This window comes from Lagopus muta, chromosome 2 (genome assembly GCF_023343835.1).
Source record: "Lagopus muta isolate bLagMut1 chromosome 2, bLagMut1 primary, whole genome shotgun sequence".
In the NCBI taxonomy this organism is placed as follows: Eukaryota; Metazoa; Chordata; class Aves; order Galliformes; family Phasianidae; genus Lagopus; species Lagopus muta.
In genome coordinates, this window is record NC_064434.1 from 45,981,015 (window position 1) to 45,998,979 (window position 17,965).

At 37.3% G+C, this 17,965-nt stretch overlaps 1 protein-coding gene across 8 annotated transcripts in view; it reads right to left on the minus strand.

The window, feature by feature from the left end:
* Nucleotides 1–4,355: 4,355 nt before the first annotated feature.
* Nucleotides 4,356–17,965, minus strand: part of HS3ST5 (heparan sulfate-glucosamine 3-sulfotransferase 5) — a 207,323-nt gene continuing 193,713 nt past the window's right edge. For 7 of the 8 annotated variants that reach the window (XM_048935689.1, XM_048935686.1, XM_048935693.1 and 4 more), the window contains 2 exons: nucleotides 10,347–10,485; nucleotides 4,356–6,093 (listed from right to left, as the gene is read on the minus strand). In XM_048935689.1, coding sequence (XP_048791646.1) covers nucleotides 5,163–6,093; nucleotides 10,347–10,453 — 1,038 coding nt within the window. In that variant the 5' untranslated portion in view covers nucleotides 10,454–10,485 and the 3' untranslated portion in view covers nucleotides 4,356–5,162. Of the gene's footprint in view, nucleotides 6,094–10,346; nucleotides 10,486–11,089; nucleotides 12,869–17,965 lie in introns of those variants that run through there. The other variant, XM_048935694.1, reaches the window with a different exon arrangement.

A 17,965-nucleotide genomic window follows, 5' to 3' on the forward strand; every position in this document is an offset into this window, starting at 1 on the left:
ATGAAGTTAGTAATAGCGCTGCTGTTCATTCCACCTCTCATGAAAGGCCTATCACTTTTTTTCATATAGTAGGGAATTGTAAATTAATTCTTCTCTGTCTCTATGGGTTTGGAATAGAAACAATGCCTTCACAGTTCAACGAAGTGGAAAGTCTTTCATCATTAGAAAATCAGCCAAGGAATTGGATGGCAAAGACCTCATACATTACAAAACAGTTGTTTGCAATTAAGGCCAGGAGTAAGATGTGCAGGAGTGTGTCATGCTTCTTTTTGTTTATTTAAGCAGCCTGAGGCATAATATTAGATGATTTGAATTGGCATTGTTTCCTTATCACATCCTATGATTTGCTATGCTTATTTGTACAAGTGTATGTAATGTATCAAAGGATGGCAATCTGCTCAAAGTATAGACATTTTATATTTTGCTTGAATCTTGATCAATAACCAGAACATTTTCACAGAAGCATTCTAAAGCACTGACCACTGCTGGTGGTGGAAGATTATTTTAAAAATTGCTAGAGGGAATCAGCTAAGCACAAAGCCATCAACAAGATGAAATGTTGCATGCCAGAGCCTTTCTCTGCAATCAGTGGCAAAGTACCAACCTCTGCTGATGTTTCTTTTCTGTCTCACCAGTCTTACATTTCAGTGAGAGCTGTGAATCACTGTGTGCTTTGATGTAGTTGATACAGAAGTGAATAGAGACAAAGCTGAAAAGAAAGAAAGCGGACTATAATCTAAAAAGAGTCAGGTATCTTGGTCTACATCATCTCCTCGAGTCACACCACTGCCTGTTGTAATGGGGATCTCAGAACAGCAGGTAACCTTATATACCATATGTTGAGCAAGGTGCAGCAGATGGATGATGGTGTTCTAGTCTTCTCTGTGCTTTTCTTGCACTTGTCAATTCAAGCCCTAGGAAAAAGGCTGGTATCCAGATTGATAACACATGGATGTTCTCTAAGGGCTTGACTCTTTCATCAGTGCACTATTGCAGAAAGAAGTGTAATTTCTTTCTCTATAAATGTAAATTAAGATAGTGATAGCTGGTAGTTCTGAATGTAGATTTATTTTGTCTATCCTAAGGTTGTCAGAATGTAAATCAGGCTTTAAAGATCAGATTAGCCAGAGCTGATCAGTTGGTAGAAGTGTGCTATGAAATATTGCACACACATCATCTTCACAGAGAAACTTGTAAACAGTAGAAAAATCTACTCATAAATAGAGATTATAGTTAGCAGGGGCACATCTCTTTTTCAGTAACATGCATAAATCTAAAGTAACAAAATCAAGTCCTTATGGCAATCTGAGACTCATTAGCTTTATGTTGCCAAGGTTTTTAAAAGATTTTTTCTCCTCTGTGAAGTAAATCTTACATACCAGATTCTAAATGGTGACACTGAAATGGAAGATTAACAGCACTTTAATGTGGTAGCCAGTTAGTTGCTTTGGAGTTGAAAATACAGTAAGAAAGGGGAGGGTCAGAGTGGGATTTAGGGAAAGGTTCTTCACCAAAGGATAGTCAGCAAGGAACAGACTCCCTCAGGCAGTAGTCCTTATCTTCTCTAATTAGAGGGCTCCCAATTTTGGGAGCATAGATTCCCAACATGAGTTAGCTCAATAGCAATTCCCCAGCTTGGGTTTGACCAATGATCAGACTGACCTTGTGATTTTGGGCTTGCACCTTTTCTGTGGTCTGTATGACACTGATGTCCAAAGAATATTAACAGTGAAGGTAGACCTTGGACTACTCTCATGGAATATCTTCCTGTAAACCTTGTCTCTATTGTGTTCTTAGTCATCAGGAAAAAAAGAATGCCACTGTAATACGGTAAATACATTTTCATCTTGCTTTTTCTGCTTTCCTTAAGAAAACACAGCATAATAGGTTAATGTTAAATGAATCACTGATCTCTAAATGTCAGTCCTTCAGCTATCTATATACTGATTTCTGAAAATACAATTTTAAATTTATCTTTCATTTTCTTTTATGCTGCAAATTGTTGTTCTATAGAGTTTAAATTGCAGCTAGGACGATCTGATAAAAATGCACAGAAATATTAGAAGTTTTAATCCAAACATTTATCAGAGCTATGAAGCCTGCAATTTTACAGTACAGAAAATACAAATGGTGCAATGTATTTAGAGAACTTGAATGACATATGTTAGCAGCTGCAAATTCATATAACTGTGCATCACTGCAATCATACATTCAAGCTCTGAGCATTCTTCCCAGAGTGAGCACCCGTGATCTGTCTGAATAGAAATGATTCACCCAGGATTTTGGAAGCAAAGCAAAAAGGCTGAAGTGAGTTATTCAAAAATTGTTCCTGAAGAAGTAAATAACATAAGGTCAAAACTTTTCAAACCAGTTATGAATACCACAGCAAAATCCCCATTAATCTACAAATGTGCTTTGGATGGTGTGTTGGATTGGTGTATTAAGAACCAGGTCTCAAGTTTTTTTATTGCTAGGTAGTATCAAAAAAACTCAAGGACATTGCACTGAAGTCTCAGTGAAAGTTAATCAGCATCCTACTCTTAAAAGACTTAAAGGCTTAACACATTGCAGTGCCTCTGATCTCTCTTCCTTCCCCTGCTATTCCTGAATATTCCTCAGTGCTTTTTTTTTTTTTTTTTTTTTTTTTTTTTTGCATCAGATCTGCCAAAGATGATATCACCTACATTTCTTCATGTATCTCCAAGATTGCCAATGAGAAGCTAGAGATCAATTCAGCTGACTCTCATGAGTAATCTTTACCTTTTAAACCAGTTGCTGTGATTTTTTTTTTCTGGACTATGCAGGGAAATGTTCATTTCAGATGTGTATGTTAAGGTCTGAAATACCTTTGGCCAAACGCATCGCTTTCATTGCAAATATGTCTCAGCCCCTTACTGGAGCTTGTAGACAAGGCTACCTTAAGCTAAGTATCACAAAAACCATCTGGAATCTGACTTTTCAACTGAAGACTGTGGAAATTTTAAAACACATAAAGTCTTCTCTTTGGGTGCTATTAGGCGAGTTAAATGCCTCAGACTCCGTGTATGGACATGGGCATGATAAATGGCTGTTGTGCAGGAAAACAGTGTGTAGTATTGTAGCTGCTGAGGAAAATTCCACATATGCTTTACCGTGTTGTGTTGTCAAGACTCTGAATCAGCATGAAGAAAGGTCACGTTGCTCTCTGTGCTAGCACATGTGATTAAAGAAACAGCAAGACAAGTAGCAATCTCTCACTAGAGATTCAAAAATCACTTATTTAGAAAACTGATGCTTCCAAATTGCTGAGCAAGTTAAACAGCCCACAGGGAAAACTTGATCTTATTATAATCTGTATTACTAACTACTCTACTGTTGTAGCTCATAATCTTCAGATTTCTGGATACCTTCCATAATTTGCATCCCTATCAATCTTTAGAGGCTGGTTTTCTTTTTCTCTCTCTTTTTTTTCCTTCTTAATTTAAAAAATATTTTATCCTGGTTTATCCTGGGCTCCATCAGAAAAGGGGTGGCCAGCAGAGACAGGGACAAGATTGTCCCTCTCTACTCTGCTCTTTTGAGGCCCCATCTGGAGTAATGTGTCCAGGTCTGCAGCCCCCAGTACAAGAAAGTCGGGTAGCTGTTGGAGAGGGTCCAGAGGAGAGCTACAAAGATGATCAGGGGACTGAAGCACCTCCCCTAGGAAGACAGGCTGAGGGAGCTGGGCTTGTTCAGCCTGGAGAAAAGAAGGCTGCGGAGTGACCTCATTGCAGCCTTTCAGTACCTAAAGGGAGCCTACAAACAGGAGGGGAATCAACTCTTTGAAAGCATTAAAACACTCACTTTCTGTACTAATTTCTTGTCTCTTACTGAATGAAAGCATGAGCTGAGGTATGTGTTTATGCCAATAATTACAAAGGTGTGGTTGTTTCTGAGCAGATGCATGGGTTGTCAGATAAAAGCAGAGGTATCAAAACAGTTAAACAGTTTTCCCTGACTTCTGGCTTCCTACAATGAAAGCTCTGTAGCTCTTCTAATCTACTTTGTCTGTCTGTTGTTTTAGTTTTAATGGCTGCTCTGCTTTTCTGGTATACTTGATTACAGTAATATTTTAGAGTCGTTCTTTAGCCTCATGGGTTGCTGAAATGAAATTAATTATTGCAAAGTGCTGTAACAGAACAGCAGTAATGTTCTTTGAGCTGTGTATAACACCATATCCCCAGATGGTTGAGTTTTTTAATAAACTCATCTTCACCTCATATATCAGTTATCTCAACTGTTCAGAAAGCAAGTTTCCTTATGCAACTCTTGCACAAACATGACCATGATTTGTCCAGTCTAAGGAATTGTGTTTACATACATCAAAGAAACGTGAATAACGGTTGTGCATATAGGTAATTTTAATCCATTCCATTTTTAAATACCACAATAAATTTAATTTTCACAATAAATTAAATAGCCATATTCAGTTTACAAAATAGAATTACTTAGTGTGAAACCAGTATTTACAAACATTGTACACTATGTACACGATGTTTGTCTTTGTCAATACTCAATCAGAGAAGAAAAAGTTATTTGACTTTTTTTGACACATGATTGACATGCTACAAGTGACACCATGGTCCATACAATAAAACAATAGTGCAAACTCACCACAGGAACCCCGAACCAATGTTGTTTAATTAAATATTAATTTCAAATAATAAGAAAATAGTACTATCCACTCTCGTAAAAATTCAGTATGGTATTTAAAGTGTCAGTATTCCTTCAGCAATACACATACCAAATATAGCCTGAATATTATGCTTTCTTACAGCTTCACAGACTTTTGACATGAATTTGTATGACATAACCTAACATTCTGCTTAGATCAATAAGTATGTCACATAAACACTTCAAGCAAGAGGAACACTGACCCTTTTAATGGTGTCTGACTTTATTTCCCTAAGTACCACTTTGTCCTTTATTAGTATATCTCAAAAGATGCAACTATGCTGACAGTAAATTAATGTTATTATTCCGTAGAAAAAATTGATCCCACTGTATATTTGGTCACACACTGCATATGTACACGTATGCATGAAAAATGTTACTTTGATACTATATCTGTGAAAAGTGCATATTTTAGCAGAGACATTACTGCATGTCTCAGATGCATCCGAAAATGTTGTATGAAGTTTAGGTCAGGGCCAGTTAAATGTCCTCCCAGTGATCTGGTAAAATTTTTGATTAAAAGGATGAAAGAACTTGCGCAATTTGGTAATGACAGAGGTGTCCACCTCTGGATGAATGCGTCCCTTGCTACCTGCCAGGCACTTATTAAAGACAATGTTAAATCGCAAGCAATAAAACCCTCTGGTGGCATTGAAGTATAAATTGTACTGACTTATCCTTGGAGGAAGATTTAGGAACTTCTCGACCAGCTGGAGTTCCGGCAGTGGTTCTGTGATGAGCCGGTCTCCATCTACGATATGAAACTGCTCAATTGGGAAATATTTTAACCATCTCTCCAGGTGTTTTGTGTAGATGCTGGTTCTTACTGCCTTATACTTAGTGTTCACTTCACAGGTATTAGGATCAATAGCCAGCTTTTCAAATTTGTAGTAAGTTTTGTTCTTTCTTTCCTTGCCTTCCAGCACCTGAGTGTAATCAGAAATAGCTCTTGTGGTGGGTTCCCTGACAATGATCAATAATTTGATAGACGAGTTCATTTTGTAAATCCTTTCAGGTACTTCCTCAGTGATAAAGTATGCAGGGCTTTTCTCAATTGTTATTTGATGAGGGTAAGAAAAAGGCATTTTTTTCCGGTACCACTCAATCCCCTTGGCATAGTTCTCATCGTTGTCAAAGAAATGAATCTCTTGAGAAGCTTTGACCACTGCAGGGTGAAGATTCAGCATCTCTAACAGTGCACGTGTGCCTCCTTTCCGCACCCCAATGATGATGGCCTTGGGAAGCTGCTGAACCAGATTGTGCAGTCGTATTTGCTCCTTTGTGGCATTGCCCTTACGGAACTCGTGGAGTAGCCCTCGCTTGAACTGCAGAGCTCGCAGCGGGATTTCATCCTGGCTGCGGGGTCCAAATCGACCATCGATGGGGCAGAGGGGCTGCAGTCTGCAATCAGTGGAAAAGATATTTGTAAACAGAGGGCAGCTCTTAAGGTAAGCTCACAACGCTCACAGAAACCTTTCGCAACATGGTGTCTTTCAACTTGTATTTTATTCTGTCAGATATTAGTAATTAGTGTAAACTGTTCATTTATTCTGTTATTTCACTATGTTCTGGCTGAGTACCCCCTTCCTCTACTGTTCTACTCAAAGGAACGCTTATTACTGTTCTTTGAACTTCTTGAACCTTATCTCACCTTTCACATTACTGATTGCTTTGAGATTGCTTCAGAAGCTTTTAAAGCATTCTAAGATGAGTTTTATTTGGCCATTATGATCTGAAAATCTAGTTCATCTAGCTCCTATCTTTCTAACACTAGCTCTATTCTAGCTTGAGTTATTTCCCGTTACTACCCATTGTGTTGACTTTAGTAACTGCTGATCCAGGCTTAACTCTTTTAGTGAAGAGGAGCAAAAGGGATTAAAAATAGTTTCCAAGGCATCGCCCCTCAATATTTTCCATCCTATTTAGCGTATACGCAGTATAATTCCTGGGCAGAATCAGAAAGACCAGGGTTCTGAAACAGACATGATCAGCAGAGGCACAGAAAGGACAGTAAGACAAATGTTCGAAAATACATTTATTACATCATTACAGCTATAGTTTTCTTATCATCACTTGTGTTTCTTCTCACTGAACAACCGTTTGTACTTTAATTTTTTATATTGCTCCTGCATGATGTTTGCATAATTCTTTTGTATTTACCTTTCAATTATTTCATACATTTTCTACTATTCCAATTCTTCCTTCTCATATTTCATGTCAATGAATGGAAGAAGTGATTCAGTTAGAGAAGCGTTTAAATTTTGCTACAAAAGAGCCCTTAATAAGCCCTCACTTTCACTCCCAAACAGTGCTTTGGTCATTAAACAAGCCAGTGTTACACTGAAGATGAAACAGGTATGTAGAGAGAGTTTCCAAAGCCCAACAGAAAAAAATATCAATAAATTTGCAGAGCCATGATCTCCAAAATTAAAAATATGTAAGAACAAAGGTTGCCTAGGCAATTTTAATATGAGCTTGCTGTGCATATATATTATGATACTGTTTTTAAATTACATGACCACATGCTATTATTTTTCACAGGACCCCTGCCTCAGCCAGCATACCAGATGGGCAATGCTCATTAATAGCTGTTTAGGTATTCAGTATTTATTCTGTTTCCTCAGTATGTGGCCCCTCATTCATTTACTGTATATTATTCAAACCTGCTTTCAGGACAGAATCATTTATTTCTTTTTGGCTCTTCCATCCATCACTGCCTGTTGGAGTCTCTAATTTGACACTGATGCTATGACAATGGATGGCTGGGACCAAGTAAAAAGGTTAGCCCCTGGCTGACCCAATAACTGTTTCCTTCACTATCTAAATGCTGTGATATACTATGCCCAGACAGATCTGAAGAAACATCCCAGATGAGTTTGCTGGGTTTAAATGAGCTTTATTTAAGTTCTACACACCAATGACAAAGTGTTTGGAGAAGTGAGTCCCTGTTGTCATTTCTTTTCTCAAGTTTCCACTCTTTTCTCTTTGCTTTTTGCTGCCTACCAAATAAGAGCCTGATTTGGTCACAAAAATTGTATTATTGCAACATTTACTCCAACTTGGCAATAAAAAAGGGAACCAAATAAACCAACCAAAACAACAAACAAAACATCTGAAAACAGTATCTTAACTTGACAGTGGTATAACTTAGTCAGGCTATGGTGGGACTCTTAAGAGTCATTCTGCAGTAAGGAGGTGACAGTTGCAAGCATAAAAAACAGAAGTTGCAAGCATAAAAAACAGAAGCTACAATCCATCTCTCTGTTCTTCTCTTCCCTCTCCTTCTGTGTATTTGCTATTTGTTTTCAAGCAAAAATGTTCCACAACAGCAGTTCCAGACGTATCTCAACTAATTTTATCTCTTTTCCTCAAAAAGATAGCACTGCCTTCAGTATAACACAACAGCTTGTCAAACAGGGTTGTTTCCTTTAAAAGTAAACAAATACTCAAGATATCCTCTAGCCTAAGAGAAGGACTGGATGTTCTTAAAAGTCCTTCCTCAGCACTTTGCATTCCTTTACCCTTTCCCCTTTCTTCTCCTCTCCAAACAATAAAAAGTCCTATAAAAGATCTTGACTATCTTAAGATTAAACAGGCTGTCACATCTTGGTAGCTGAATCCTGAGATGCAGCTATTTACTATGTTAATATTTTTGCTTTTCTGAGTCTTCTTCTTGAAAAAAATCCAGTGTAGAGCAGTTCATCTCAGAAAAATGTTTCTGCCAAGTAGTTAAACAGCTAAAAGATGCCTGGGTAATCTTAACAACAAGTAGTGATGCTGCAAGCAATTTCTCTTCTGATCCAGAATAGCTGCTAATTTGTTTCCAAAGCAGATGTCACAGTAATAAAATGTTACAAGCCTGGTTCCAGGAGTTCAAAACATCAAAATTGGGTATGGAGGCTCCCCATAATTCCAATGAGAATGTTAAACATCTTGAAGACTCACACAAATTTTCTCAGAATTTTTATGGACGAACTTTGGTTGAGCTTCTACACATGAAATAGCTCTGTTCATTTATGCTCTGAAGGACAGGGGCCTCCTCTGGAGGGAGGTACTCAGCTTATCAGACTTTATGACTCAGTGAATCAGATAAGCTATTGCTAATTTCCTAAGGGAACTCAATTCCTGAGACATCTGCAATGAGAAATGCCCAGCTCTCTCTCAAGTGTAGCTTGGGTCATACTGTGGCAGAATATTTCCAGTCTGCTCATCTGTCTCAAGATTTCTATGCATTCTTTCTCTCTTTTTCTCATGAGTCCAAATAAAGGGCTTCTTTTTGGCAGTGTGGTATTTTACACATTGGATAATGGAAAAAAATGAAACAGGGTTTTACTTCCAGTGGCAACATTATATATGAAAACAGTGGAATTCAGTGCCTCAGGAGGTCAATGAGTCAAATATTGTGGCAAGATAATTTTATGGCCAACAGTAAATTCTGAAGATGTGCAAGCATAGATAATAGCATAAGGTTAATTAGATTTTATGCCTCCCTTCATAAACATGCTGTTTCAGGGACTAATAAGGAATTCTGTGTCCATTTCCAGAATCTCTGTAGTCACAGTGAAGTTTTCACCTCTAAAGTATCAGAGATGCTTTGACCACTGGGGGAAGAAAACTATAAATCTTGGGGCCTAATTTGCAATCCATTTAGTCCCAGTTGACAACATGATCTCCCTCTTCTTCTGAAATTGGGTTATACAGTTGAAGAAGGCAGCCATCGACCTGAGATGCAGTACAGTGGATATTGTATATTGTAGTGTCAGAGTTTTGAACTCAACTAATATTTTCCATCATTTAAAAGAAGTCCATTAAAGCAACATTAGCACTCAAAAGCTATTTACCAGCTTCTGGAAATCCCGAGGTCTTCATTCGTTCTTTCAAAACAATCTTTTCTACTCTGTCTTTGTATAGTGCCTATCAGAGCAGTCCTAGACCACTGTGAAGGTGGCAGAAAAAGCATGGTCATTGTGAGTAGCACCACTGTCACACTGTCAATAACCAATCAAAAATCAGTCTGGCCAAAAGTGTCAAATACTTTTTGATTTCCTCTCCTGTATTTTCTATTGCTCCCCAGGAAATCACTTGCAGAGACAATCTTTTTATTTGGCACTTTCAACTCCAGAAAATACTGGCTAATTAATGCAGTTAAAAAATTCTCAAGCCCTGCAGCAATCTTTCAAATGAAATAGTATTTAAAACTTGACGAGCTACTCTGCAGACTCATACTTAATTTTAACTGCCACTGTAGCACATTAATTGCTTGCTCATAAATTTAGGAAGATGATGTATAAATATATCAAAACTGTTCTGCTGAAAGTAGAGGTCAACACACAGATGCGCAGAGACAAAAAAATGAGCTATTCTAATGATATTTTTACTGGACGTTTTTTTTATCTCTTCTCTGAAAATAAGTGTCAGTCTGCTTAGAATACAGATGGACAGACTGAAGTACTTTGACAGGGATGACCTGCAACTTTGTTTTCCTATTCTGCAGAGGGAAGGAAACAATTATGAAAATCAGTAGTAGAGTGGTTGGTCTTTCGTGAATACATGAATAGAAGCTAAAAAATGAGAAAAGAAATAGATCCTCTAAAGAAAAACTCATGCAATCTGTGTTCATTTGCAATTAAGAGAGTGGCTAGTGAACAACTTACCTATCCAAGCTCCCAACTCTGGCAACTAGATATAGGAGACTTCCTATAGCAAGGCTGCCTAGCACAAAGAGCTTCTGTCTCAGCAACACCTGCTGTTTGAATAGCATGGCCCTCCATCAATCTTCAGGACTTCTTCAGTCTGCAGAGAGAAGAACATATAAAGCTCTCATCAGTAAGCAATATGCAGTGTAATGTTTAGTAACAGGCCTTCCATTAGTTGCAGGTCTTGTGCCCACAGTGTGTGGGACCTGCTCACTGTGTTTCTATTATATTGTTAGTGAATGAGCTGGACAGAAATCAGTTTATTTCCTGGTCTGTGCCAGCAAGCTTCTGGTGGCGAATCTGTGAAGCGTGCAGCTGGGATGGACACAAGGACATTTTTTTAACAGTAGTACAAAGGTAAATGTGTCATGCGTCTTATCAGGTCTCTTTGTGTGTCAATTTAGGCTGTTCTGTGGAAAATTCCTTAAACACCACATCTGACTGATGCCAGTGCTGGCTTTTATTTCAAGGCCTGATGCAAACTTGAGCTGAGCGTACCCATACTCATCTTCAAATTGCAGCAGCAAGCATGGACTTACATTTCCTTTTATGATATGTGCCAGAGACCACTAAATTGATATGATTTGCTTGAGAGAGTAAATTTTCTTCATAATATCTCATAGAGTGATATGTTTTGAATTTTTGATGAAAACAATCCTGTTAACACACTGATGTTTTGACTGTTGCAGAGCAGTGCTTACACTAAGGACTTTCCAGCTTCTTGTTACAGCAGAAAAACACCTCAGTGTGAAGCTGCAGTCAGTTTCCTTCCTGAAAAAAGAAGAGTATACCTTTTATAAACAAAAGACATGAATTTTTGAGTTGTGAGGAAGAGTTCAGATGGTGGGTCAGGGTAGATCTGCAGCTCACCAGTCTTTCCTTCCCAGCAATGATCTTTCCACATTAGAGTGGCTGTCATTATTCCCCACTGAATTTCTATTTTCTCTTTTATCCCTAAGCCTGCTATTGCCTTTGTAAGTCCAGCTCATCACCTCTACCTTGCAGCACTGAAGACTTGAGTCTGGCTGAGTCTGTGACACTTCTGGTGTGCTAGTAGCAAAAGTAACTCTTTATACAGCCAGGTCATGGCTGTATACATACAGAACAATATGCTTCTCACTAGATACATGAAGCTCTGTAATAAGAATTTTTAGGTAAGATCCTTATTACAACAAGAATTGTATAAAACAGTAAAAGGAATTTGCAGTGTAAATATTAAGAAAGAATAAGTATCATACTTTAAAAATAAATGAAGAACAAAGGCAGAGAGAGATTAAGTGATTTGTTCAAGGTCACAGAGAAAATCCATGGGACTAGTGGGATTCAATTTGATATGTCTATGTTCCTGTCTAGTGCTGTAATTATGTGATAAACTTTTATCTTTTTTTTTTTAGTATATTTTTAGCTGAATCTTATTGTTTAAGAAAAATGCTGATGCACAACTGCTGTTTATTCTCTTAATTAATTAATTAAAAAAGGAGGTGGGAAAGAAATCATAATGACAATTCATAGTTTTTCAGGTTAAAATTCTTCAGTGCTGCTCTTTCTAAATAATAGAATCATGTCAGTGTTACAATTATTGGTTCTGAACTTCCTTTCTCACAAAACATATATGGACCTCTCTACATGAAACTAAAGTGTTGGGAGCATGTCCTCCCTCATGCATACTCTCAGACTCCTGTTAATTCCTGCCTGCAGGTCTCCTTGAAGCTGTAAAGGTCATCAGGCCACAATGAAATCAAATTAAAGACAAAATCAAAGACAAACTATTTCAGAAAGTGGACTCCATGAAGTCTTAGTCCATCCATATTCAGCTGTGCAGTAAAATTCAGTGCAAGAAGAGAAAAAAATAGACAATTATGTTTGCACTGTGTATGTACTTGAGTGTATTTCCACATACTGAAAATTTTTTGACAGAATAATGGGTATCGAGCACTCACTGAAATGCATATGCAACATTATTTGTTTGCTCATGTAATTTTTGTTATCACTTCCAGCATCTAATTTAAAGTCCAAGGAGGAAGTATTATTCTTCTGAGGTTCTAGCTAATATAACACCTTCCTCAGATTTTAGTTGTTTTCATAAAACTAAATTTAGAAAAAAATGTATTTCAGCTTCAGAAATGTCTACATCTTGCCACAAATGTACAGAGACAGAGGAGAGGACAGAACTGTTTAGGCCATGGGGTTAATGCAACCAGAATGTGATTAAGGTGAAGGCCCCAAAGGCAAAAATTTTGCTGAAGACTAACACATCAACACTTCAGGATGGAAGAAATGAAAATTCTGGGACACATTATAGGCTGCACAAAGTTTACCATAGGGAATATGCACTTTTAAACTTAATAAGAAGCTGGAAGGCAAGATAAAATGTAATCCAAAGTGACATGATTTTAGCAGCTATTTGAGGCAAATAAGGATTTTCGTTTTGGAATTTTACTCTCTGTTATGGACCGTGACTGAACTGACGCACCAGCTTCTGATCAGCAGGACAAGGCTTGGGGAAGCACCAGGCAGAACTGATGCTGAATGTGGAACCTTTTACCAAAGAAGACAACAGCATACTGCTGCACAGTCCAGTGGACTTACATTACAAATACCCGTTTTGAGCAATCTAATTAAATATACAAATACAGGAGGAAAGCCACTTCCTGGATATCCAAAAGATAATCTACAATGCATAAGAACAACATAATTCACAATGTAGAACTTGTAATTTCTAGAAGTGCAACTGTATGCAATATAATGTACAGAAAAAAAAAGGTAAGCTACTTAGCGAATTGCAGATGAACAGCTGATCTAACTTGTTAGATTAATATAGTTATCTTAAATAAATAAGCTTCATTTAGTGTATTGATATGATTTCATCATCCCACCCCATTTGCCATGGAGGCATACAGTTGAGAAGAAGGTATTAGTTGAGAGCAAAATGAGTCTCATCACAGCAGATGCCAATTAGATTGGAGAAGTCTAATGGCCTAAGTGCGATTTTAAGAAGCAGAGATCCCATGTTATTTCAAAAAATGAAATTTAGTACTTTCAGAATTTTTGTAAGTACCAAGACAGAAAGTCAGTGGCAGTGAAATAGATGGACATCTGTGAGAAGGAAGCAATTATTACCCTGTATGCTACTACACCACATCATTGAGTAAATGAACTAAAATTTCAGCAACTAAATAAAAATCTTATTTCATTGGCTAAATTAAATGGGAGAAGATGGAAAAACAAACAAACAAACAAAACAATGTAATTGATAATGATACCACCACTGGTAGAAATTTGAATTTGATAATGTAACAAATTTTCCATAAGAACTGAACCCAGAAGCTGTTGCTACACTTACCTATCCCAAATAAACTGACAGGGAGACAGAAGAACTACCAGAATGTTGTTTGAAAATGATCAGAAGGAAATTTTTGGACACAGATAGCAAAGAAGAGAAGGTTTTACTGTTAAATGAATGAAGTACGGTTGATTATGGGGAGAAGTATAAGAAAGCAATATTTAAACCTTTGATAAGCAGATTGTTGAGAGACAGTGTTGATGGAGTAATGTGGCAATCAAAGTGAAGTACAAATTATAGGAAACTATGAACAAAGAAGACTGAAGTAATAATAAATGGGACTTTTTTTTAAATTGAATTGGCTTAGATTATGAGTTGGCTTAGATTATTTTTGTTTCACACACCAGCAGGGGTCATCTGCTGACCAACAAATATTTGTTTTCATGCACTGCATAAATATTTTTGAATTTATGTGAGATTCAAATATAGTGATTGAGAAAACAAGTCAACGCTTGGCACTTTTCTATTTCTCTTGCTTTTGCGTTATCTCTCTTAAATGTTAACTACAGTTTCTTGCATTTGTCACAGTGAGTAAAACTCACATAAATCAAGCATGTAGACTTCATCTGGGAAAGGAAAAAAGGTGCTTGGGAAAGGAGGGAATTTATCCCTCAAAATTTGTGCATTAGCTCATCAGCTCATGATTTTCATACTATGGCAAGAAAAGCATCATACTCCTGATCTTCCTTTAGCCAGCTCTTCCTTCCTCTTGTGCTAGCTTGCCATTAAAAAGTGTCAAGTGGTAAGGATAAGATATACATGCTCTGCATTTTTTTCCTGGTACCTTCCCATACAGTTTAATTGGTAGATAACTACTGTACTATGTGGAGAGTATTAAAAAGTTGCAATAATCGTGATAAAGCAGAACATGAATTTTTATTAAAGAGAGTATTTTTCATTCCTACAATCATTGAATAGCCTAAGTACTGGTAGAATTTATCCTCCTTTTTTTTTGACCAAGTAATGTGAAATGGAGAATGGAAATGGAAATCTTTGAATATACCAGTTTTCACTAGGAAGGACAAATGCTGAACCTGTAGAAAGGAAATTTCAATTTTAGTTTTTCAGAAATCTTCTTTATTGATTCACACTTTCAATAGCAAAAACAAATTTAATTCGGATGAGTAATCATCACAGTGTTTCATTTTTTTTTTTCTCTCTAGCATAAGTACTACTGAGTGAGATGGGATGAAATAACATCAGAACACATTTCAAGGCCTGAAGGAAGAGAAGATGGAAACCCTTTCACTACAGGGAACAAGTTCACAGATTCACATAAATGTATCTGCCTTCTAAGCATGTCCTTTTCTCCTCATAACTCATATTGACTTAAGTAGTAGAGCAGAAAATGTTAGCAAAGATGACAGAAAACAGTAGTGGTTGCAGATAAATTCTAACATGAAGATTTCCTATAATCTTATGCCACTGCTGTGACAATAACTTAAAAATACCTTTTCCTATCTGCTATCGAAGAGTTTTGACATTTACAACTGCCTTTAAGCTGCCCTCAAAGCCAGTTCTCTGTATAATGAAGTGGTAATATATGCTTTCTCTAGAAAGTCTGCTTTACTCTGAGAGACCATCCACAGAATCAACACTTACATGCATAAATTAGATAAGAAAACACACGCTCCTTTGGCAAAAGTTAGCACACTATCAGTGCTGAAGGAAAGCATTTCTAATTTGTATCCCAAGCCATTATGGTTGACTTGGGTGTTACACCTGGATATTTGATCCCTATAGAGAATGGTAACAGCTGTCTGTTCAGTACACTATCGTTTAACTCTAGGCATCTCAATATTCATCTACGTGTAGTTTTACTATACCTAGATAAACAGTGTGCCAGATGACAACAGTACAGAAGCCTGCAAAGAGCTCTTAATCTCCCTTATTTCTCAGTCTGACCTTTTTTCTTTATTATTTTCATTTTTTAGTCTTAATGAAGGATATCAAGCTAAGTGGTGATAGGAGGAAAGAAACAAATCCAAAGCTGGCTATTGCCTTTGTGCAGCCCTTTGCCAAACAGATTTGCTGCCAGATTGTCTGGGTAGTTAGGAATCTCAGACGCTCTGATGCCCTTGAGGTCTCAGACACAGCTGCTTAGGAAAACTGCTTTATTGCATCTGAACTGGTGAGGCAGGCAGTTGCATTCTGCTGAATGATGACTAGGCTACCATGTTCCATGCTTAGCTACATTGCTCCAGGAATGCTTCCAAGAGCATAGATCTTAATAGGATTTCATTAGTTCAAAATACATGTGCCTGTCTTCTTGCCAGCTTCCTGACTATATTATCCTGCACTGCTCTTCATGGAGTACAAAATTAACCTGAAAGGGTTAGCCCTTTTCTTCATATTAATGGTGTTTCCCCAGCAACTCTCCTCTATTTCTTCTGAAATGATAACCTTTCTTGTTTGCTTCATTTCTCAGGAATGTTGGAGCTGATGACAATGAGTTAGGAAACCTGTGGAATTGCATTGCTGACTGTGGAAATTTTATAATAGATACTAATTTTACACTCCTCAAAAGAGAATACCAGTCTCATCTCTCCCAGCTGGCATTATGGCAACTAAAACAAAAAATAGCTCCTCAAAATTAGGTTTGAGGAGCAAAAGACAGTGAAATGGAAGACAAAGGAGTAATGACTGCAAAAGTTGAGAAAGAAATCACAAAAGGAAGCCAATAGCACTGTCAAAAAAAAAAAAAACAGTGAACAGTTTTTTGTTGCTGTCACTGCTTTTTTTGTTTGCTTGTTTGTTTTTTAATTCTGCCTGGGAAAGAGTAAAGCAAGATTATGAGTCCTCAGTTAGAAAGTTAAGAAGGAAGATATCCAGAGCTATCTTCTGACTTTCCTTTAGAGTACTACATTTGTCATGAACAGTTTTGGTGCACTGAACGGGATGTAAAAAGGCAGAGTGGTATTGCTTAGTATGACTCAGGGTGGAATAAAATTACAACTTTTCATACACTTGTAATCTTGAAAAGTTCTTTTCCACTGCTTTGAGTCACTCTTGTGGTCTATTACACTTTTTTCCCCAACACTGGAAAAATTGCCTTTTCCCAAATAGTTTTGAAATTAAACACGTGAAAGACTCTTTGAAGATTCTCTCATTAACTGCAACCTGGTAGTAAATCTTAGTTAACTCTCCTCTTAGCTATTACAGTAGTAAAATCCAGATGGTCTCCTGCAGATCCCCACAGCAACATTTTCTGTGATTTTCCTTTAAAAAAGCAAAACTGAATTGCATGTAAAACATTGCTAGGATGAAAAGCATCGATGGGGAAACTAACAGCAAAAACTTATCCAAGCTGTAAATATATTTTGCTGGTACACTGCATTTTCAGTAAAAAAACAAAAAAAACAAAAAAACAAAAAAACAATACCTAAGTAGGTTTTCCCCATGGCTTTTACTCACCAGTGAAAAAAACAATTCCAATGTATAAGGTAATACACACAGACATGCATGCATGTCTATAGGAACATGTTTTAAAGATGATTTATGCATTTCTTTGCAGCCAAATTTTTGTCCTTGAGTTCCATGGATAGATGCACTGGCCTAGCTACAGCACTGCCAATCCCCATGCTATGTGCAGTGGGTAATAACTATTGCCTGCACATCAGTGTCTTGCTCTGGCTGCTAAATTGAAGAAATCAGCAGTGAGGAAAGTTTTTTTCTACAAGTGATGCAAATATCCAGGTGCAGTGAGATGTTACTGCAAAATACCACAGGACAACTGAACTTAATTTTCTTTCCTTGTGGGCCTGTTCTTTCACTTCTGAACAGTGCTGCTGATAGCATTCCTACAGCCTTGTGTCTCTGGCTACACCTCTGTGATCACACTTTTATTGCCTTTCCTTTTCCTCTCCATACATTTCTGTATATGTCTATGTCTTGGCATTCCATGGAATTTCTGTTAGGGAAACAGAGTTTTGAATAATTGAACCCAAAGGCCACTAGGTTAATTTTCAAAATGTAAAATCAAAGTGCTTCTTCCCCTCTAAGTCTTTAGTATAACACTTTTCTAAGAAGTGCCACTTATTTTAATGAGGAAATCCAAGTGAAAATATCAATGCCAGTTTAACCAGGGACTTGTTATAACACCTCTGTGAGAAAGGGAGACCTATTAACAGTTTTCTCAGAAAATGAAAGAGCTGTGATTTTCTACTGTGCATGTGTTTTAAAGGCCAATAATACACTGCTACACTGCCCGAATGACAGCTTACAGCCTCCATCT